At 35.1% G+C, this 23,975-nt stretch overlaps 1 protein-coding gene across 1 annotated transcript in view; it reads right to left on the bottom strand.

Annotated features, from left to right (window-relative positions):
- The window catches only part of LOC123880227, a 67,453-nt gene that overhangs the window by 5,676 nt on the left and 37,802 nt on the right, over positions 1-23,975 (bottom strand). Inside the window, exons 3-12 of the mRNA XM_045928223.1 lie at positions 13,618-13,683; positions 12,883-13,019; positions 10,399-10,589; positions 8,997-9,125; positions 8,302-8,422; positions 6,323-6,607; positions 4,534-4,726; positions 4,052-4,180; positions 1,405-1,642; positions 215-343 (exon numbers count right to left, since the gene is read on the bottom strand). Coding sequence (XP_045784179.1) covers positions 215-343; positions 1,405-1,642; positions 4,052-4,180; positions 4,534-4,726; positions 6,323-6,607; positions 8,302-8,422; positions 8,997-9,125; positions 10,399-10,589; positions 12,883-13,019; positions 13,618-13,683 — 1,618 coding nt within the window. The remainder of the gene's footprint in view (positions 1-214; positions 344-1,404; positions 1,643-4,051; positions 4,181-4,533; positions 4,727-6,322; positions 6,608-8,301; positions 8,423-8,996; positions 9,126-10,398; positions 10,590-12,882; positions 13,020-13,617; positions 13,684-23,975) is intronic.

The following is a 23,975-nucleotide window of genomic DNA, read 5'->3' as shown; positions in this document are numbered from 1 at the left end:
AAAGGTTTTTAAAAATCCCGTGGGAACTCATTGATTTTCCGGAATAAAAAGTAGCCTATGTGTTAATCCAGGGTATAATCTATCTCCATTCCAAATTTCAGAAAAATCCGTCTTATACTTTTTGCGTGAAAGAGTAACAAACATCCATACATACATACAAACATTCGTCGCGTTTATAATATTAGTATGTAGAATATTAGTATGGATAACTTACCCAACATTAGCGTAGAGAGTGCAGTTTCGGTACATATTATTAGTGTCCTGCTGGCGCTGGTAATGGTACGTGGCCAAGGACTGCGCGTGCGCGTAGCACGCGTCGCTGTGCTGCGAGACCGGTGTGCTGCTGTATTGCCGAGAAACATAATCTGATTTAGATCTACCCACGAAAAACCCCCAACGTCAGTCCACGATTTTTAACCCCCGACCCAAAAAGAGGGGTGTCATAAGTTTGACGTGTGTATCTGTTATCTGACTGTGGCATCGTAGCTTTTAAACGAATGAATCGATTTTAATTTTTTTTTTTTTTTGTTGGAAAGGTGGCTTGATCGAGAGTGTTCTTAGCTATAATCCAAGAAAATTGGTTCAGCCGTTTGAAAGTTATCTGCTCTTTTCTAGTTTTCTTATACAGGTTTTTGTTTCGGGGGTTTTGTAAATTTGAGTTATCTAGATTAAAATCGTGCATCAGGCTACGTCCAGACGGCAATATTTTTCCGTATACCGTACACGATCTATTATTACATTATTAGCTACAATGTCATTTTATACTAGCAACCCGCCCTGGCTTTGCACGTGTAGCTTTTTACAATTTTCGTAGGGATATCTAATTTTTTTAAAATAAATTATAGCCTATGTTACTCAGTAATAATATAGCTTTCAACTGGTGAAAGAAGTTTCGAAATTGGTTCAGTAGTTCAGAGACTACTTCCTATAAACAAACTTACAAACTTTTCCTCTTTATAATATTAGTATAGATTATTTTGTAGAGTATTTTAATGAATAGAGCAGTGACAACAGAAAACATATTAAAAGTTGTTCACACAGAGTCCATGCGGGGGAAAATCCCGTGTCCGAGAAATATTTTTTCCCGTTATCCATCAGAAAGTATCACTGATTAGGCTGCGTCTCAAAACAATTTTATCGAATACGACACGCAGCGACGATTGTGTTTGCGTTGTATGGTTTACACGAATAAACTTATTCACGAAACAACCTCAAACAAATTCCTGAAAGGCCAGCAACGCATCGGCGCGGCGGTACCTCTGATGCTGCAAATGTTCATGGGCAGTGGTAATCACTTAACATCAGGTGACACTGCCTGTTTGATAACTCGCTATTTTTTATTTAAAAAAAAAAAAAAGAAAACGTGGATATTCACTTTTCTTTTATTAAAAAAAAAACATTTACCATTTAGAGACGCCGCTGTTCCTACTCTGTGGCCTTGAATTGAGGTTAGCTTCAGAATAATATGGCCAGGAATAGTTGGAGTTGTTGGTGCGTTGACAAGCGTGGACTGGCATTTGGGCAGTTGTACTGGGCGTGGTGGTCGGCTGCAACTCATTTTGCATCTGCTGAAGAATGTCATCCGACGCTCCGAGCTGTTGTTTCACCGCTATTCCTCTGACAGCGGGCCGGCGATGGAAACCTGGGCAATAAAATTATCGTATAGATATAGTGTGCACATACTGAGAACTCACTCGCCATTTTTGAGTATGTGTCAACTGTCATGTCAAAAATACGGTGCACTTTTAAATCAAGGACTAAAATCTACTTTTAACATGACAGTTGAGACAGTGCTAAAATGGCGAGTAAGATCTCAAAAAGTAAGCATTTTACCTACGAGTAAATTAGACGTATCAACTGCCTCGTTGGTCTAGTGGTTGGCATGTTTGACGAGGTCCTGGGTTTGACTCCCGGATCGGACCAAAAAATCGTGTCCTGAGCGATCTCTCCCCGGTCGTGTCGGATTTCCATCCTATCTGAATGGGAATGTGGTTTCCAAACTACTGTAAATATTTATTTAGCGTAGCCCTGGGTATCCTCCTACGCTAATGTTGATGACGTAACAAACCGTAGCAGTGTGCGTAGCAGATCGTTAGAGGGAACGAAAAATATATGAAATTACTACACCAATGCATTAGTTTACGCAATGCGTAATGTGCGAGAATCTCTCACTTCAAAGATAAGTATGTGACCTAAATATCAAATACAGAGTTTTAAGGTTCCGTATTGGCAAAGAAAAAAATTCTTATCTGTCGAAAAAAATCTATGGGGTTCCTTTCGTTGACCTAGAATCATGTCTTATAGCACAAATAAAGGGAAAAATCCAAAAACCGTAAATTTTTCGTAACATCGCAAAAAGTCATATTTCTTCTACGATGGTACGGCCGTTCGAGTGCAATTCTGACTCTCACTTGATTGGTTTTTTATCATCAACAACGAACGATTAATTCAGCAATCAAAAGGAACCCGATGAACTAGCAAATACACATACACGCGTACCTTCATATATAAATACACAGCCCGTAGTCGAGTAAAGAGAGCAAGTCATGACCCTGACATTTATATTGCAGATAGATTGTATAATCAGCTGTTTTACAAATAAAAGCTACTAGTTGTTTTACGAAATAGCTCCGTTATGTAAAGCAGCTTAACGACGTTCAATGATTTTACATAATTTAACTTTAACGCGCTGAATTGTATAAACGTTTTGTGTTATTTACTGCAGCAGGTCAATGTTCAGCGGCTTTGTAAAACTGCGTAATTAAGCGATGCATTACTTTTGGTCCCAATTTTGCCGCTCGTGGCTCTGCATAGCCTAACAACAACTAATGCCTGAATCATAAATTCCGCAACATAGATACCGTCAAAATAGTTTTGCGAACACTACGAATCAAAATTCAAACTATGTATGATATTATAATAGTAGTAAGCAGGTCTAGGGAACTTTTCACATATAAGTGCTTGTCACAAGCGTGTAAATAGAGCTAAAATGTGGTTAAAACGCTGTACAGAGTATTAGGTACTTATTACAGCTTAATTATTCACTCATAGCTTACAAGTTAAAATGCATTAATTTCAATATAGTTCAAGCTTAGCGGCAACTCAACTTAGCTAAAATAGTTTTATATAGGCTAAGCTTGTGCTTGACGACAATCATGTCAAGTAACAAACAATGAAGTAAATGTTTGAACGCACTTTTTTAGAAGGTGCCTATTCACTCTTGGCAATGTAACATATTCTCAAATTATTATGATGATGATCAACCCATCGGCAGCCCACAACGAAGCATAGGTCTCCTCTCAGAATAAGAAAGATTCTTGGTTGCAGACTAGATTCGATTGATATGGTTGTATGTTTATTATATAGAGCTGCCTGACGGTGAGCACTGAGCATTCCTTATAAAGAAGATGTCGCATTACTTCTTAGACATAACTTTCAATGTAGCTTCTTTCAAGCCGAAGCATCGTCGTTGCAAAAGGGCCACCCCAAACCGTTATATCATACACAGTTTGCGATTACACCAAAACAAAATAAGCTAATATTGAGACATCATTATTTGCTGACCTACTTATTTTTCTAAACACATAGGTGAGTTTCGATCCTTTGGGTGAACGAAATAATTTGTCCATATTAATTCCCAGATATCTTATTTCTGATACAGGATCAACACTAAGACACCCATATTCACCCCATAGGGACTCACTAGCCGAGCGTCTACAGACTTGTCATCCACGACTTTACAATACTTATATATAGCCCTTACAGCGTGAGAGCGAGCCGGATCCCAAGCTTGACCATGAATAAGTAGAACTGTACTATTGCGTAAGCTACAATTTTTGTTTTCGGGATGTTGAACTTACATAAATTGTTCATATAAATCAAAAACAAAGTTGGACCGAGCACGCTTCCCTGTGGAACTCCACAGCTAATAATTTCCTCTCAAACCGCTTACCGGTGTTATATGATTTATTCAGTTTAAATAAAGTATGATGTGAGCGCGGAATTTCCTGTACGTTATAATGAAGAAGAGCATTTAAATAGATATTCTTACCATAATCATCATGTTCGTCGTCACTGCTAACTGGTTGGGAGTCCTGGCCGTACCGTTGTCGAAGCCTTTCCGTCCGTGGGGCGGAAGCGCGAGCAAACGCCGCCAGACTGTCGTCGCTTTCAGCTGGACCTGTGAGATTTTACGTTACATCAAAATGATAGAATGAAGGTTTATTAGTATGAACAACAATATCTTATGTGAATCAAGTTAAAGATGACGAAGATGGGCCAATACTACGAAGAATTATTTGGATTGTTGGGGCATAGAAGTCAATTAGTGCTGTCGCAAGCTCTCATAATGTTGTTATCACTCTAATTTGTTTAGTACAAAATTATAAATACGTATGTCCACACACATTCCACACATAGCACTCAAGGATCCTGAAATAAGTTTATAAATATGAGAAGGTTTTCTGATTTACTGTCCACACATTTAAACATAACAGTACCCTATCTCGTGTCCCAAAATCTAAATAACCATACCGGGTGTCCCCGCGACGACGTCAGGTGCCGGTGCTTCATTGTGCTCTTGGAAGTCGATGTTAGTAGCCGATGATGCAGAGGTCCGGTCGCCAGGCGCCACGTAGTAGAAGCCTTCATAATGAGCGGCGTTGCCTACACATGCTGTTAAAGGTGCCAGGGTAGACAAGAACTGTCGTCGAGGCTCCGGCCTTATCTGTTGAATTTCAATTGCAATAAGATTTTAAAACAACTAATACTAGCTAGCGGCAAAGAATTTAATCAAATGCACCGTATCTATTTTTAGGAACAAACGTCTGTTCGTGACGTGAGGGGATTTTCACCATACGAGAGCATGCAATTGGTTAAGCTGTTGCCTTATATTTTTCCCGCTACGTCACTTTTTGCCACTAATCAACGAAGTTGGATGATTTAAAATTATTTACTAAATTATTGCACTTATTGCTAGTGATTTGCTGTTGTCCTCTAAGGACTTTCATTTTCCATCTCTCACACCCATTATTATGAGACCACCTTGAAGACAAGCTTAAAGTTATAACCTATAGTTTGAAGTAAAGTTCAAAAACCTATAAAGCTCGTTAAAACTGAATAAAATCAACTTTAAAATGTGTTTAAAAACATTCTGAGCTGTCCTTTTAATTAACCCGAGAGTAATCGGAAAATCCCGCTGAAGCTACGAGATAAAAGTAATTGAAAGCTTCAAACACTTTACCGCTGTAACAAAGGGATTAAACTACGTATGTGTTTAAACGCGAACAAGACCATCCATCTGTGTTTTTTAAATTTAATACCAATATTCAGAAAAACTGCCTAAGTGCGACGGGTATTTTTTCCGACATTTTGCACGATAAATCAAAAACTTTTATGAATTAAAATATGTAAATAAAAGTCTGTTTTAAAATGTGCAGGTAAAGCCCTTTTATATGATATCCTACTTGGTATAGTTATCTTAATTTGAAATTCGAAAATGTTAATTATTTATTCATAAGCACATTTTTATTTTTGGAATGTAACCAAAAAACCAGGGTTTTCGGATTTTTCTCTATACTTATGATATAAAACCTACCTACCTGCCACATTTCATGATTCTAGGTCAACGGAAATTACCCTATAGGTTTTCTTGACTGATATGACAGACGGAGAATTGGACAGACAGACAAACAGACAACAGAATGATCCTACAAGGGTTCCTTTTTCCTTTTGAGGTATAGACCCTAGAAGGCACGCATTGCATAAACGTCATAGGTTAGACCCTCTGCGGTTTATGCAATGTCATGACTAATGGTGTGGAGTGTGAAATCATTATGAACTGTCCAGCCTGCGTGAAATGAATCAATTTACGGCCGAATAATATTGGAAGGTCGACGCAAAGTTGAGTACTGTTGAAATAATTTCTAAAGGACGAAGTGCCAGCCGAGTCCTTTTAAACTGAACGAGACCGTTAATTGCTATTTTGGCTAAGACTTATACTTTTATCTCATTAACGAGACAAAAACTATTAAACAATTTGAAAATTGTACTAAACTTATGAGATAGTCCATAATTAATTTTCATTTGTGCCAACTGCGAGCAGTCTTGTTCTATTTTTAACATTTAATTTCATAATAAATGCGCATTCAGCCTTTATAATAATAAATCCTTATAATAGATCCAGCAATTTCTTTTATTATGGTGTCGGAAATTGCTGGCGTGTTATTTATTTGCGTACTGAAAGAGCCGATTGGTATTTTGATTTGTTTTATCACCGATACCAATACCATAACCAATTTCCAAACAATTGGTGAAACAATACCTTTTGTGGTTCTTGATGGACATCTCCTAAGTCCGGAGGTTGCTGGCGCGTCAGCACGGGCGCCGATAACGTTGACGACGACGAACTTGAAGACGCACTTCCAAAGGCTTTTTCATTGTTTTTGTCGATACTGTTGTAAGACTTGTCGCTCGATTTGTCACTGCTGGTTAAAAACTTCTCGATACTTGCGCCCGAAGGTGATGATCGTTGGTCCTCTTGCTGCTCCTCATCTTCTACATCGCAAGTTAGGAGCCTTATCCGTTCAGATAGAGACGTTGTCTCTTGCTGTAACAAGATCATATCTGTATCGAGTCACATATACCTATTTTATAAGAAAACCCTCACTTTGAAAGAACAATATTACACCCTCAAGAGCACCCACCCTATACAGATATTTTTATTCCTACATATTCCTTCACTGGCTATCATCTGAGCGGATGATATCTGCAGCTAAGCAGCTTATTTAAGCAGCTTAAACTTCCATAGAAACTTCGAACAAAAGCATTTGAAAAGAAACTGACATTATGAACGTAGCTCAAACGGAGTCTGGAAACTTAAAGATTTCATAATATATAGGTTTTCTTTATAATGGAAACTAACACTAAGAAAATACATATATTCAAAAACAATTACACTCGTCCAAAACGGTGTCGGTGAGGGTCAAATATTACAGTACCTAACACAAAGATTTTTGTGCTGTCATTCTTCTAGGTATCTTTAGTTATAATACGTCCATGGGTATCTTATTTTTAACCCCCGACCCAAAAAGAGGGGTGTTATAAGTTTGACGTGTGTATCTGTGTGTCTGTGTATCTGTGTATCTGTCTGTGGCATCGTAGCGCCTAAACGAATGAACCGATTTTAATTTAGTTTTTTTTTGTTTGAAAGGTGGCTTGATCGAGAGTGTTTTTAGCTATAATCTAAAAAAATTGGTTCAGCCGTTTAAGACTTATCAGCTCTTTTCTAGTTTTCTTGTAGAAAAGAAGGTTAGATAACCGTTAGGTTCATAATATTATGTCAATAGACAAATGTCAAGCTGTCAAGATGGACGTTGCCTAAATACATAATCATTTATTTAAAAATGATGTTTTGGAAAACTCAGATACTTTGGATCGTCGGGGGTGTTATAAATTTTTAATTTACACTTGTCCATATAAAAATTAATTTTGTCTATTTGAAACGGTGTCTACTCATTACGCTCGGCTAACTGTTTTTTTGATTTTCATATAAAGTAGCAATAGTCGTGATCATCGTAATAAAAATGCTAAAAAATGTAAGTACCTACTTACATAAAAACAGCAAAGTTGTAGACTAAAGATTATGGAGCTTCGTTTTTAAATCAACACATTTTATTTACCAATGCATAGCGATGCTATTTTTCGAACAGCATTGAATTAAATAAATGTTTATTTAAATTAAATACACGAGCTTATAATTTTCACCTCTTTATGAAGCCAAACTCTTATTCAATTAATATAGGCAGCAGTTTAGGCATACCATTAAACTGCACATAAAGTGGCAGGCCTCACTTCATTATATTTCGCTCTATCACTGGTAATTTTTACAAGACAGCCCACAAAAGTAGATTCATTACTTTCTTTAGGCTGTATTGGATTGATGATGATAATGATGACATATAAATTACAAAATTTAGTTATTTGTTTAAAAAATCTGCTGTATCTGAGTTTTTCACCTTGTTTCCAAGCTTCAAAACGTTATTATCCATCAATTTCAACGACGAAACAAGCTAATCATAAACAGAACTTGCGATCAAAACCCTATTTCGACGATTCACTATTCTGATGACGCGGGGTGGACTGGTTCTTTGATGTCCACATCCCCGCAGTGGCATTATGCGTTTGACAAGGTTAATAGAAAATCGACCTATGTGACCTATACAAACATTCCCGATTGCCCAACGCTCAGAATATGGGAGTATTCTGATTGCCCGCCTTGATTTGAACTATAGTATCACTAACCTTTGGCTGCTGCTTTTTTCGGGCTTCGCTTCTAAGGAGTGAACACCTTAACGCATTTCTTTCAGCTACTCGTCTTACAGCCGCTTCTTCGGTTTTCGGTCGGACCCCAGCATCCCAAGCCCTAGGGCCAAAAATAAATCATATTATGTCCACTTCTATAACAACTGAAGCTTATAATATTATTTTCTTTGGCACAGACGCGGTAATTAAAGGTTGCCTGGTAGAGATTGCTCCAAACAATAAGACCGCCTTTGCACACAATTGTTTTTTTCTGTTTTCTTCTTACTGTGTTGTTATCCTTTACATGTGTTTTTGTGTGCAATAAAGAGTTTCTATCTATCTATCTATCTAATTCAAAACGACAAGTGGTACGTTCTCATCCGTGTTTTGCTTTCTTGAGATTTAGACACAGTAAATAAAGTTCTAGCTCCACTCTTTTTTAAAGTAAGTAGCTTGATTCTACTCTACTGGTGACAAGATGATGTGATAATTTTTTCACGTCATCTATTCCGAATCTGATTGGTTGATTGAACACATCTCCTCTCCTCTCCTCTTAGGTGGATATCGGGCCTAACGCTCTCAAGCGCAGATTGGACAGTCGTGTGGCCGAATATGGTCAGAATTGATTGATTAATTGATCAATTGATTGTGTACGGGGTATACAGTGTTTTATTGAATTATGGATTGCCACTAACCTGAGAGTTTCTGAAGTGACTAATTGTGGTTCAATTGCAGGAGGTGGGGGTCTGCTACTGTTGAATAATTGTTGAACTGCCGAATTCGCCTTAGGTGTACTTATTGTCAGAATAAGAGGCGTTTCTAACCTGTTCAATAAATGGAGTAAATTACTTCTTTGTTTAATTCTAATACTACCTGCATTGTGTTGATAATACATAATATACATATTACGTCCAATATTAGACTACTATGAAAACTTTTTGCAGTGACTTTATTTATATTTGTTTTTTATTGTTAATATGTTATACTAACTGCATACTTTATATCTACATAGATATAAGCTAGTGATAGAAGAATTTGCAGTGATCAGACAAGCCGTCAAGCCCTTACAAGCACGAAGAAACCAATATCATGATATAATATTTTTTGTTAAAAAAAAAAAACAGTTTATACTTTATTAATTCCAATAAAATATTAGAACTAATATACTCTACATTTGATATTTTGACAGGTTTTCAATACAAAAACTGTCATTACGTCCAATTTATTCCTCGGTTAAACGGCACTCGAAGTTGGTGAAATCGGCATTTAGGATTCAAAATTCAAATACAATTCAGTCGAACGATTAACACTATCTGGAATAGGACATTACCTATCTACAACGGGAAACAAAACGCTCTACGAGAACGTAAACCCTAAATCTAAAATAAAAAAGTTTGATTGGTTGGTATTCAAATGAAAGGCAAACTACGTTTGTTTGGAGCGCACTACGAATAAACTCCTTTTAAGTATATTAAAGAGTGTAAAACAAAACACAAATTTACGCTTTATTGTTTTTAACATCTGCATTCATAAATGTTCTTTTTTATGAGTATTTTGTGTAAGGGATGAAGACATTAAAACGCTATGCAAATGTAGCGGTATTTGTGAATTTCACAAATTTTATGCTCGTAAAGTTACATGGAAACACAATGATATTCATGGAAGTAAAAATTACGTAGACAACTTTTATTTTATGTTACTAGGGTAGGTACCTTAAAAACCATGTAGGTAAAACTAATCACAGCATCAATGAAACAGATCATCAATAATGCCATTTGTGTTCAGTTAAATGTGAATATATCGCTTAGGTATTTATATACCTTGTTATTATTAACAGTAATAATTGAGGAGCCGATGAACAAAACGGTGTAAGTAAAACGGTCTAGGACTGTATGCACGCAAATTGAGTTCATGATTTTTCATTTTTAAACAAAATGGCTTAAAACTATGCTGAAATGAGTCCAAAGTTTGTGTTTTCGCTCAAAGTCATATAATTCACGTAAAGTTTCAATAGCTTTGGAACAGTTTTTTGTTCCTCCGGTAAAATATTATTTCGTGCAATTACACCATTTTGTTCCATTTGGTAAAAGTACTCACCTATGACCAGAATTATTAATGCCGTAATCCCTGTGATAACTCTGCTCTGAATCAGATAACGGTGGTTGCTCTGTTTCCTTTTCTGTGGATTCCTCTTCACATTCTTTGGGTTTTTCGACGAATCGCACCGATCTTGGCGTAACCGACCCGTCGTCGTCGCTGGCCGCTGTCGTGGAATGTTGATCGTCGTTCTAATGAAACAATACAATAAAGCACAACTATACCTAATTACGCCAGGTAAAAATAATTATAGTATGAAGTAAATAGCGCTAAAAGCCCCTTGTCTATGATCTATACTCTAGTCATGGAGAAATTAATATAGGGCTCTCTCTGTTACGAAATTCCATATGAATAACAAAGACAAAAAGTCAGTGGGGTTAACCATTTTGAGTGACCAATCAATCACGACGGTCAGTCCAGTAGGCATTTGCCTACATTTTATTCTTGAAATATTGAGTCGGGTGATAACGTTTTTATCCCCTCAAACGTTTACGAAATTAGACAATTTTTGTCTCATTAAATTCAGTACACCTTAATCTAGGCACCTACGTTTTTTTTTAGTATTTTAGTTTAGTAACATTAAAAAAAACTCAAGAAAGAATTTAGGTATATAACCTTATCTAATTTATGCAAACCGCTTTACTTTTCATGTGCTCTAACTTTAATGATAATAATTACCGTAACTTAAACGCATAGCTGGACTTTTGACATTTTCTGAATGGATTGGTAGTTCTACTATACATTGATCAAAAGTCAATCGGCCCAGTCACATGATGATCATTGCTAAATTGTTGTTTGGTACTCGTAAGTGCGACAATTTGTTAGTAACATAAATTATTATAGCTTAATCTCTTAGTTGAATTTGAACTATGTTTTGTCCGTCCGTCTGTTCATCAGTATGTCTATCAGAGCCTCGTAACTTTTGTTACAAGAAACGTATTTTCTTAAGTTAAATACATAAATCTAAAATCGAAAACGATAATAAAATTTGTTTGATAATAATTATTATGTGTGATAAATAACATCAAACATTATTGCAGTTACGAGCAAGTTATAATTACTATTTGATTGACTTCATGGATTAACTGCAATAATAGAACGTAACGTACTTATCTAAGATACATCGGTGTGGATTAATTTAATTATTCTGCCTCGATCATATCGAAGACAGCGTTAGAATAGGTGAAATTGATATGTATTGATATTACGTAATAGTTGTATTAATTAACAGAATATCGGATGCCATGATAGCGTGCTTATCATATTTAAAATAAGGAAAACTACTGCTTTAGTTCCTATTCTTAGGAAACTACAACCGTCCATTCAATGTTATTTTATCTCTAGCTATAAAGTGGTAAAATTGAGTACCTAATGTGTTGCCATATTGATGACGCGATGGAGTTTCGTAATCGGAAGTGAAACAAACGGATGAAATATAATATTTTTCCTAGAATAGGGATGTATTGGAGCTAGCCAAACCAGTAGGTACTAACTGAAATAGTACTGCACATCAAACAGCAAGGGAAAAAAAATATCCAGTAAAATATAGGAGAAAGTTGTCAAATTAAAACTCGAAATTTCAGGCATTTAAATTAATTACTTTACTTTTAAATTAATTGGTTGAAAAATAACCCATACCTACCACAATTCATATTCTAAAACATAGTTTTTCTATGTATGTAATACAAAATTATATTTTATTAATTTTACTCTCTTTTGATTGGCCCGCTTTCGCGCTTTAGTGATGAAACATCGTGTATGTCACTCGGGGCCAAAATATTTTGTTCTCGTATATTGAATTCCTCGCTACGCTCAGGATTCTACTATAATATCCTTCGTTTCGCCTATGGTTTTGCTCTGGATTCAAAAAAAAGCCCTCGAGCTGCAAAATATCACTTAAGCGCCATGTAAGAAAAATAACTTATTGTTAATAATTCTTACAATCTTACTTACTGATCTTTCAAGCACATCCCGTCCGAGCACGGATCTGGTCTTATAACTTAATCCACTCTCTCTGTGTCTCGTAGAAAAAGGCTTTAATAGGGATTAGGTAGGTATTATGGTAATAATCCATAGATTGTAAGTTAGATCTCTAATCGAGGAATAGATTACCTTTTAAATCCTCTTACATTATATGCAGTTGCTCTATCGGCAGCAGCAGGCATCAGCTGAATAAACTTTGACTCATGAATTAATTTGACGTTTTGACAAATTCTATACAATAACTGTCAAAGCGTCTTTATTCCTTAGATAAAAGTTTTTTGGCGGTTAAAAAAGCGGCGCTAACTTAACTAAACTATCTAATATTTAACAACAAATCCAATTACTAAAATGGTCTGCTGGTTTGCGTACAGATGCTAAACTATTCCAAACTACGAGCAGATTTGTTTGCTGGAAAACTCACACTGGGCTGCTCTGGAAAAGTACCAGTTTGTTAAAACTTGGCAAGGAAGAAACAATACCTTAATAGGAAAGTACATTTACCTGTTCACTCACTTCCTTGTCGTTGTCCAAAGATTTCCATAGTCTCCCCCCCTTCAATATGCCTGCCCTCCTTTGCCGTAGGGGTGAGCTGTCACACGATATTCGCTCGTCGATTTCAGCCGTATCACTTTCTTCACCTAGGATTTTGTAAAATGCTTTTATTTCAAATTACATATGGCGCTTAAAACAAATCTTAATTTTTTTGCTATAATTTTCCCTGTTTCATTTTTAAATATAGTGTTACATAACAACATAACTATGAAATGAGTTTTAGAATGTCTAGTCATAATAGATTTTTAATTTAGATGCAGTAGCTAAGTCTTCCTCATACAACTGAAATTCTTTTGAGTTGAAAATACAATTTCCATTGCTTAAATACGGATTTAAAAATTCTAGCATGGTTTTATTTAAGCTTTTTTAATCTCTGGTTAGATCATCCTTACTGTATTTCAGATCGCTTTTTGCAAAACCAGGAAAAGGTTAATCAAAGATTTTCATCATATTGTACGTATCTCTTAGATCTGCATACAAATATATAAAAATATAAGAAATATGCCCTCTATAACGATTTGGCAAATAATAGGCAGCCATGTTACGAGTATATTAAGAATTTTTAAATAGAAAATTGAATAACTGTAAAAATATTCTTTAGAAAAGATTCTATTTTTTAGAAAAGATTTTATTATAGAATAGAATTTTTTTTGACCTAACTGTTAAAAAGTAAAAATTACTAACTTGTTATTTGTGCTGTAGTCGGTAACTCGTTTGGTATTTCTTCTATGGCTACATCCAGTGAGTTTTCTGAAACAAAGATACATTTTATTATTGCTTAGATATCTTTAAAAAAAAGGTTTTTTATTAATAAGAAAATGGAGGAGAGGCTTTTTGGTCAAACATTGGACACCTTAAAAAGGGCACAAATTTACGCACACACACACACATCCACAGACATCAACTGCCCAACTCGTAATCTTTCCGTAGTAGATAAAATAATATAATGCAGTAAATATGGAAACAACAATCCAGTAAATGAAAAGAGATAGTAAAAATTACAATAATTATCGTTTTTCTTTAACTTTTTATCTCAGCTACTGACTTTTTCTATGTAGAAAGCCGCGGAAAATGCTCGCTTTAAATGAAAAGCGCATTCTGAATCACTGCACAAACGAACGTTAAAAGCAGTGACCATGAACAACAGCTTATTATAAGGTCAAGTTCACATCAATGAATACGAACTAGTGGTGTCTATGAAATATTTCAATGATATAATGTGAAATGTGTAAAATTGTTCGATAACCGCTTGTCTCGGGTGAATTGCGTTTCTCGGAATGTTTTATTGAAGCCGTCCCACGCTTCCCGCTTATTGTGGACCCAGTTAGAAAAATATTGCGGTCAAAGAATAAGGTTATTGATATATTTCATAGCTTTCCATATCATCAAATCATTTATTCAAAGTAGACACCATTAGTACAATGGTACCTTTTTGATGGTCAGAATTTTTAGATTGGAAGATGATACGTAAACTTAGAACTAAAGCTACAAATGTTTCAAACGCACCCAGATCATTTAAAACTGATCATGAGAATATTTAGTTATAGGTGTAGACACGCTTAAAATGCGACAATGCGTATTGCGTTGGCGTTGAAAATATTTTCCATTATTTTACTGTAGGTGCATTTTTATAAATGAAAAATATTTTTTATAGGACAAGAAAGTTTGGATAGAGGAATTGGTAAAATTGTTCTGGTAGAAATATGAGTGCGTTAGTGATTTTTAAAAACTTGAAACCTGCTGTTGTAAATAAATACGTTATTTACATAAAATTGAAAGAAAATAATAAGAGTATTTTTTTTATTTTTGATAAACAGGGAATTTATTTACCTATATCTTCTACCGCCACAGTATGTTGGTAAACCAAAATAGTAATTTTTTAATCACTTAATGTGCTAAAAGTATGCAACGTTCATTGCGATAGATATCACTAATTTTCCTCCCTTCAATCTCAAGCTGCCATACGAAGTAGTTCTGCTGTTTGGTTTGTTAGTTGTATTTTGAGTCCCAAATATTTGGCCCAAATAAGCACTGTTTATTTATTTTATGTCTGCTTAATCTTATATTATTATGAGTTTGCACCATTAACAAAGTTATTTAATTTTGTCTCAATCACTATATGAGCCAGCTTAAACATCCGCTCGTTAGACTTCGAGTGTGGAAGTCTTTAGAAGTCCTATCTCCAGCTGTGAACGTCTATCGGATGATGATGATGATGAATATAAGTAGTTATGTACCAAGTAATTATATACTGCTTAAATTATACTTGACATAGGTAGGTTTTGCGTACACTTGAAAATATTGAAAGTTTGCATTCGATCATAATGTTTCCAGGTCAATAGTACTCATATACGTAGCAAAGCTAAAAATGATTTTGCTTGAGTTCAAGCTTAATTCAGTATTTTAAGTGAAGTTTTTCACTACGGAATAACTTAGATATCACTTCGAAGTTTAAAAAAAAAATAGTTTACCTACCAACACCTATCCGAGTAACGGTTTATAAGAAGTAGCTAAAGTGCAATGTGGACGGGATACGATACTGTTATCGGACACGATATTGTTCCAAGAAAACTTCTAACATTATGATTAGTGGAAAGTGATCAAGATCTCTTGAGTGAGAAATCTTATGCTGATTTTATGGCATCTATTGAGGAGTTCTACCCGTCATTTCCAGTAACATTTATCAGATCTTCACCAAATTTGAGCAAATTAACCTAATGTTACAATTTTTCAAATGAAAAAGAATTATTGTCCAAATCGGTTAAGATATGACGGAGCTATGACTATGTAATACAATCGACGAAACTTTCAAACTTTATCCCAGTGGAATCCAGTTATTTATCGGGATAAAAGAAGACTATAAATTTTATTTTAATTCGTTAGTAAATATTGCCAGCTCGATGCGTATACCTACAGATAGACAAACGAACCAATGCTTATAGCGATTTTAGCTGATAGACCTATTGGTATTAATTATTTTATAAATAGAAAAACATTTCTGTTACTTTTTTGTAGCCCATCTGCCGCATTTGGTTAGCAACCAAATAGCTCGAATCCTAGAGTCATACAATGGTAACTTTCATCTTCCAAAATCAAAAAGTACTCGCGAGATAAAAAAAAATCTTAATTCAAATTGACGAAGTTGCGAGCACTAGTACTAGGTACGGTATATTTAATACATCAGATCAAAGGATTAGCAAGAAGAAACAGCAAGAGAACTTACCGCAGCGCCAGCGTCTTCGCATATTCCAAGTGAAGTCTGTCACTAAATATTGCACACAGTTAAGATCGGAGGTCGTAAAACGTATTTAAATTATTATTTTGATTCAGAAAGAATCACAAATCTAATAAATTGTACATATAAATTAAAAATAACAAATTGAATTCATTTGACCGTGGATGATATCAGACTGTCTTTTATTTCCATTGTTTGAGCGGGGTTCCTTAGTGCAACGCAGGCTTGGTCAATTTACCTTTGTTCTACGGGACTGCTTTGGCAGCGGAATGCCGACTCTACTACATGGTAACTTACATGGAAGGAATTCGATTTAAGTCTTTACCTGTATAGGTATATATATTGTAAGGTTACTTTTAAAAATTGATTTGAACTGTCAACAATAATATAAAATTATTAATTTATCTAATGCAGGTAGTTTGATCAAATCGATATTTGGCTCATTCGATGTCATACAATCTGTTGCTAGGAGGCCAACAAGATTGAACTTGCATAAATACGAGTGTTTTGAAGGTTTTAGTTCAGTCTCCTTCTGAGATTCGGAGCGATATCGCATATTTTCGGTATTTGGATTGTGAACTGGATAATTAGATGTTGTGATAGCAATCACGCTCTAATTAAATTATTTATTTTGGCATTAGTTTGTTTAGATTAAGACTCTCGGATAATCTTTACACATTGAACTTGTGTTTTTTGTGTTGGTTTTGAGAGGACATTCCAATAATCCGATAAAAATATTTAAATAATACCTGCTTTTCTGAGTGACGCCAATAATATACTGTACCAGCGTCCCACCCCGGCTTCGCACGGGTGCAATGAAGATGTCAGTAACTGTCTAATGTGGTGTCATGGATATTTTGTTATATTTCAAAATAAGGCAACATTTTCTACGAAAGATCACAGTCGGCTTGATTTCTTCAGACATATTTAACGATTGTTGTCATATTTCAACAAATAAACACAAAATAATATTACACTATACGTATAAACATTCTATTGATGAAACACGCATTAAAATCCGTTATGTATTTTAAAAGCTCGACGTGTACAAGGGATAGAAAGGCGGGAAGTCACTGCTTTGTAGAGATATAATGCAGTCACAAAGTTGATTTCAAACTACGGAATATAATATAACATATAAATATCGCTCAGCCTACTTTTAAATGTCACTGTTCACAATTAGATGTAATATAGTATTACATCTAAGTGTGAACAGTAGTAGTGGTAGGGTAGGGTGAGCGATATTTATATATTATATTATTTTTCCGTAAGTTTGAAGGCAACTTTCAGTGTGTATGTAATATTATTGTCCTAGGTCAGGTTACCTAAAGGCAAGAAATTCGACTACAAAGGTAAGTGAAAATTGGCAATGATATCAAAAATAATGACTGATCAATTATCACTCAGCATACTTTTGTTATACCTTTTTTTTACTATGGAAAAATTTGAATTGGCAGAATGGGCTTATAACGGAATCTGAATAGTCAATTAAACTACTATTTATCCTACTCTTGAGTATTTTTATAAAGTGCAAAACCAAAAACTCGCAAAGGGGCTCCTGAATGAAGCGAGTCTAAGAGGCCGAGTAAGCTAAAGTGGAGGTGGGAAGCCAAGCAAGCCGTCAACATTCATAGCGAAAGGAAGACTGATAACACGAAGCTTATTGATTACATGACAAAGTCTCTGGCGTAGCCAACCATTTAGAAACTTGACACTCTTCGGCCACCCTATAAAACAAGACAAGAATTGATAAAATCTACCAATAAAGAAGAATTCCCAAGTTCTACCAGATTCAACACAATTTCCCTAAAACACCAAGGAGTTTCAAAGCTATCAAACTATATAAAAAGTTACTAAACTCAAAATCTATGAGGGGCCATAAAAAACGCGAAGTTTCTATAAAAATAAGGCCACCAACTTGATTTTCATAGGTATTCACTTTACTTTATATTTACCCACGAAAATAGGTGATACCTAAAGCGACCAAGTAAAATAAATTGCGGCGACATGTTACTGTGTCGGTCGTTTCGTTCTGACCATGGAGATCCAATATCCCTCTAACAGTAAAGGGAAAATAAAAGTATAGGCGGGCGTCAAAGCATTCGGTTTCACACGATGTTGCTGTAGATTGTAGCTTTATAAATCTTTTGGTTCACTCACAACTTGTGGACTCAAAACAGTGTGAACCTCTGGCTGATAAGCTTTTTGAAATTGTCAAAAATTATGAACGATAGGTAAACGTGACTCATGACTCGTGATCCTACCTTTCTCGTGTGTATACTTTGATGTCCGGGCTTCACCATACATACTATCTATACTAATAATACAAATATTAGTGTGTCTGTCTGTTTGTCTTTTATCTACCTGACTGCTAGTATTTCCTGGCACATATGTTTGATCGTTTTATACGAAAGTTGGTACAGATATATTAGCCTATCATATCGCAGGTATCATATTTAGTTGTTTAGATTATTCCTACTCATTCTGATAAGAGACTCAGTAATGGGCCGACGATAGACTAATATCATCTATGATCTAATATCAAAAACATCATGATGTTGATGAAAACTTATATTAGACCCTTGTGTTTGACGAATTTTAATGCGACATTTTAATACACTGGTATTCTTTAGGTACCTATTATAATAAAGCACTTATTTGGATTAGTATCTATGATATAGAAGTTGGGTATGGGTACAATTCGATGTGCTTAATCTACTGGACCTTTCCACTAACTTCTACATTTGACTAACAATTCTACACTTGGCAAGGATTTTCAGAATGGAGTCTGGCACGGTGCCAGACCCTCGACTCGGCAATCATATTTATCACGGCTTTCTTTATATTCCTATTGTTATTCTCGTTTATCGTTCGTTGTAAACGAGTTACGGGGTCAATTTTTGCAAAGCAAAGCTTTAATTTATCCAACAATAACAATTTGTTGAATATAGAGGTATAATAATGAATTATATTAATTTTTTTTAAATACCTTCTTCATGCAACATTTTATTGTTAGTGGTGTATAAGCAGTTAGTATGCTATTTTTGTACGACCTTGTGTTTTGATTAGTACGAGCCAGGAGCAAAGTAAATAAATAAGTGCATCTATCATGTCTGTATGGATTTTCTATTAACAGGGCTCTCTCCGTCACTCGTTTCATACAATCGTAGTCCCAATTTCATTTGAATATTTAGCAACCAAAGTTCATGAAATTTTGCAGACATATTCTAGAAAATAATATCTGTGTCTGTTGTTTTCCAGATTTTTGTTAAAATATTCGGTTTCAAAGTTACGCGGTCTTAAAAATTTACATACAAATCTTTGAGCCCCTGTAATTTTAAAACTACAGCTTTAAAAAAAACTAAAACACCACAGACACAGATATTAGTTTCTAGAATATGTCTGCAAAATTTCATGGACTTTGGTTGCTTAATATTCAAATGATGTTGGAACTACGATTGTATGAAACGAGTGACGGAGTGAGCCCTCTTAAAAATAGTATACCTACTACTGAGTGACTGACATATCAATTTACAGCTCTGCTGGGTTTTGGTAGGTTTGCTCTAATATCGTAGATTTAGGAAAGACTTTTTAGAAAATCTAACGAGATTTACAAAAAAAAAACCATGCAAACAAATTTGAGACCATAAGTTCGTTTCATATAAAACCTACAGATTTTTCTTTTAAACTTTTAAGAAAAGTGTTTGAAACTCGAAACCCTGCAACAGATCGACTCTTTGAAAAGTTAGTTTTACACATCGCAGATAATTCTACCTAGCAGGGAACGATGTTTTTTAATATCACAGAGCAACCAACTTTTACAAAGTTTGTTGCCGTACGTGCGAGTTGTTTATATAGCGGTGGCACTCGGAATGCACTTTTTGTATCTGTGCGGAAAATACTTTAGGAGATCCCGAGTATTTGGCGAGCTAGTAAATTAAATACTTTGTTTGCGTGCAGAATAAAAATGATTCATGTATTTCTTCCTGCATAATAAAATTGACCAAACCGACAATTTAGGCTGGTTTTACAGTGATGCTTACCGTCCGCGCGACTATGTAACGATCCAAGAGACGCAAAGCTCGTGGCCCGTGACGCTTACCAACCGCGCTGGCGAAAGCGTCACTGTAAAACCACACTAAGTCTCTTTGTAGTAACGTAGAATAATTATAAAAAGAGTAAGAGCTTTGGGATTACTTTTTCTTATAATAAAAATTTATCCTGTGTTTTGTTGAATTTTCATAATGCTGAAACATATTTTATAATACAATGTGCAGTGATTATCATCACTATAAAAATATTCAACTGGTGGGTTTGTACTATATAATGCATACTTTGTGCATAGTGTTGCGAGAAACACATTCATTCTAAGGACCGAAGTATACAGACGGAGTCAAATTATCTTATACTACTCAGAAAAAAAAAATTACTTTCTTCATTTTAGTCTTTCTGTTTTTGCTTAGTCTCCCTCTTTCTGTTTCTTTCATTAATTCTCTCTCTCTCAGAAATATTAAGTCTCTAGCTTCTCAGGAAGTTAAGCAATTTAAAATCGATTACAAAATTTGTACCGAACAGACAAACAAACAGGCCGACAAGAAAGCGAGTTAATTAAAACGTAATAATAACACCACGTTTAGGCATTGCCGGGGTGCGCCGCGCATATATAAAATTTGCATAAGAATTTACCTAATCTCTTGTCCGATAATGTTATTAAAGCTTCCTTTTATAATCTGCATAAAGAGAAGTCTATTAAATGATGTAGGTATCTTTTTTAAAATAAAAGCTCCGAGTGTTCATCGTTAGTCGACGCCTCCGGGCGAATCCAGTTTTGAACGAAGTTGAGTTAATATGATTTTCGAGAGAACCTGTATTGTAGCCAAAATAACCGATAAGATTTCATGGTGAATTCGGATATTCACCATGAATTTTTTTAACATGACATCATCATGATCAACCCATTGCCTTCTATCACTTCACTACTGAGAACGGGTCTCCTTTCAGAATTTGAAGGGCTTTCTGTGGTTTTTTTTTTTTTATTCACTATAGGTAAGCGCTTGACCACAACCACACCTGGTTTAGCCATAGTTTAGAAATATCTATTTCTGGTTATTTACAATTTTACCTCCAGAGTGTGAATATTTTTTGAAAGTACGTCATTTTTCAACTTATATCTATGAACATTCGTATTAAGCTTTTAATTATAAAAAAATGTATTTCTGGATTTCTACAAATTCCACCCCAAGGGTTTTAAATAGGAGTTGAAAATTTCTATAAAAGTCCGTCATTTTTCAAGTGGAAACTATGAAAATTGGTTTTTGAGCTCTCGGGCAAAAATGAAAAAGTAGGAACGAGTTTCCGGATTTTCAGGAATTCCACCCTCCATCGATTTTTCATAATTCCATTCGAGCGAAGCCACGGCGAGTCAGCTAGTAAAAGTAAAAAGACGGCCATCAATCTGAACACAAGCGGATTCATCTACATGTTATTACCGAAAGGCAAAAAGTAGCACTAATCGCATATTCTTTGAAAGACTTAATAAATAACTAGTACCAAAAAATACAAAAAATAATTCAACAACAACAACATACAACACGGAACGTCATTTTGGTGTCCGGGATTGAAAAATAGACTAGACAAGGTTGTAGACACATTACAATGTTGTGTCTAGAAATTTCAGCTTACACCTCCCTGCTTACTCGTTTATTACAAGCTAAGCTAAGTAGCATTAACTACGTATGAGCTTAAATTAATTTCGTGTCTACATAAGAGCGCTTAGGATATATTAACCGTTTAATATCACAGGTAATGGAAGATTTATGAGCGTTACTATAATAAAGATCTAAGTTAAAATAAAATTGCTTCTCTTTCTTTCATCATAGTCGTACTAGTTGATGCTTGCGACTTTATCCGCATTGATTTTGTTTTTTGTTGTTTCCCGGGATGTAAGCTAACTCTGTAACAAACATCTAAATCGGTTAAACTGTTGGACCGTGAAAAGCTCGCAGAGAGACAGACACACTTTCGCATTTTTATAATATTAATAGTATTCTATAGATTCATGCTATCTAACGAGGTATTTAATCTATTTAATGACTGAAGTGCAGCTGGTAGCGAGCGGTTGGAGGGTGCTTCACCTCCTTACAATGTCTAGTAACACTCGAGTTCGACCCGCAAGACAGCAACTTTAATCGTTTACCGTTAGCCTAGATATCCATACTTCCATAGTAATTGACTAAAATTATAATAACTATTTACTATATTACTAATTTTACTTATAATTTAATGCTACTTTTTACCACGAAAAATCAAAGAGTTTCCGCGGGATTAAGAATGCTGACAACGTTTCGGGCCTCATTTGTGAAGATTTGGATGTAAATAGATGTTTGTTACTCCGTCACGCAATAATGGCAGAAACGATTTGGCTGACCCCGAAAAATCAAAAAGTTCTCGTGGAGTTTTTTAAAAACTGTACCCACGGGGATAAAGTCGTGGGCATCTTGTAGTAAATTAAAACTATAAAATTATAATGCGAAAGGTAGGGTACTTAACTACTTATGCATCCATTAACCTACTCGTCCTGAAATCCAACAAAGGAATCCGTAAACGGCGAGGTATATCCGCAGAAAATAGTGCCTCAAAATTAGAAATGGAGTAGCTTGGCACCCCGCCAGCCTTCCTGCCCTGTTTGTCTTTGCGTACGACTACAGCCTTACATAGGTTCTAATTAGAAAGTATGTGACACAATTTTCCCTTTCGCTTCCCGTTAGTAGGTACATATATATATGTATATATGTGTAACGCAGAGACAAGGTGAGTGTGTCAAATAGCTAAAGATTTTGTAAGAAAATTAGCCTTCAATAGTTTAAAACATGCTCTTTTGAGTCATGGCTGCCTTTTGTAAAAGGACTAGGAAATGACTATATTACAGTATCGCTGATTCTGTTAAGAAAATGACAGTATAAACAGAATGCAGAGCTTTTTACATATAGGTACGTACCTAAATAGTTAATCCATATCACACGTTAAAGCATTTAAATGCCTAATTTACTAACATTAAAATATATTAAGTAAAATACTTTAAGAGTATTTGTAACATAAACCATAACGTAGTCGAATTAGTCAAATCAACCTCTTATAACGAATTCACCGAATTTTCTTTAACCGTTACAAGTGTAAATTAAAAATGTATAACACCCCCGACAAGTGAAGGTTACAGTAACTAAAAAAGAGCTGATAACTTTTAAACAGCAGAACCGATTTTCTTGGATTATAGTTAAGAACACTCTCGATCTAGCCACCTTTCAAACAAAAAAAAAAAAAACTAAATTAAAATCGGCTCATTAGTTTCGGAGCTACGATGCCACAGACAGATGTACACAGGTACACACGTCAAACTTATAACACCCCTCTTTTTAGGTCGGGGGTTAAAAATTGGGATTATTCAGCAATTATTTGTGAACGCATTGTATCTTTTATATGGAAATTTATTTTTAACATGCCAGTATGCACAAATCCCGCGGGTATAATCGTCGCCAGCGGAAATCGAAGCCTTAATTTATTCGTGCTCCCTACGTGACCATACAAACTAATAAGTATGTTGAAATTTTCTTTTTTCACACTTGCTTTGTGATATTCATGTTTCATATTTTATTCATGACCTCAAATTGAACACCCACGGAGTTCGTTTGAAATTCCGTGATATACGCTTTATTGAACCTTATATTTTTACTCAACTACAACAAAGCCAAAAGGAAGGGTTACGATCTTTGCAGTTTATGTATATGTCACAGCCAAAGTAATAAATCCT

The sequence above is a fragment of the Maniola jurtina genome, chromosome Z (genome assembly GCF_905333055.1).
Source record: "Maniola jurtina chromosome Z, ilManJurt1.1, whole genome shotgun sequence".
Classification (NCBI taxonomy): Eukaryota; Metazoa; Arthropoda; class Insecta; order Lepidoptera; family Nymphalidae; genus Maniola; species Maniola jurtina.
The sequence above is the reverse complement of the archived record's forward strand: the minus strand, read 5'-3'. Positions and strand labels throughout refer to the sequence as shown.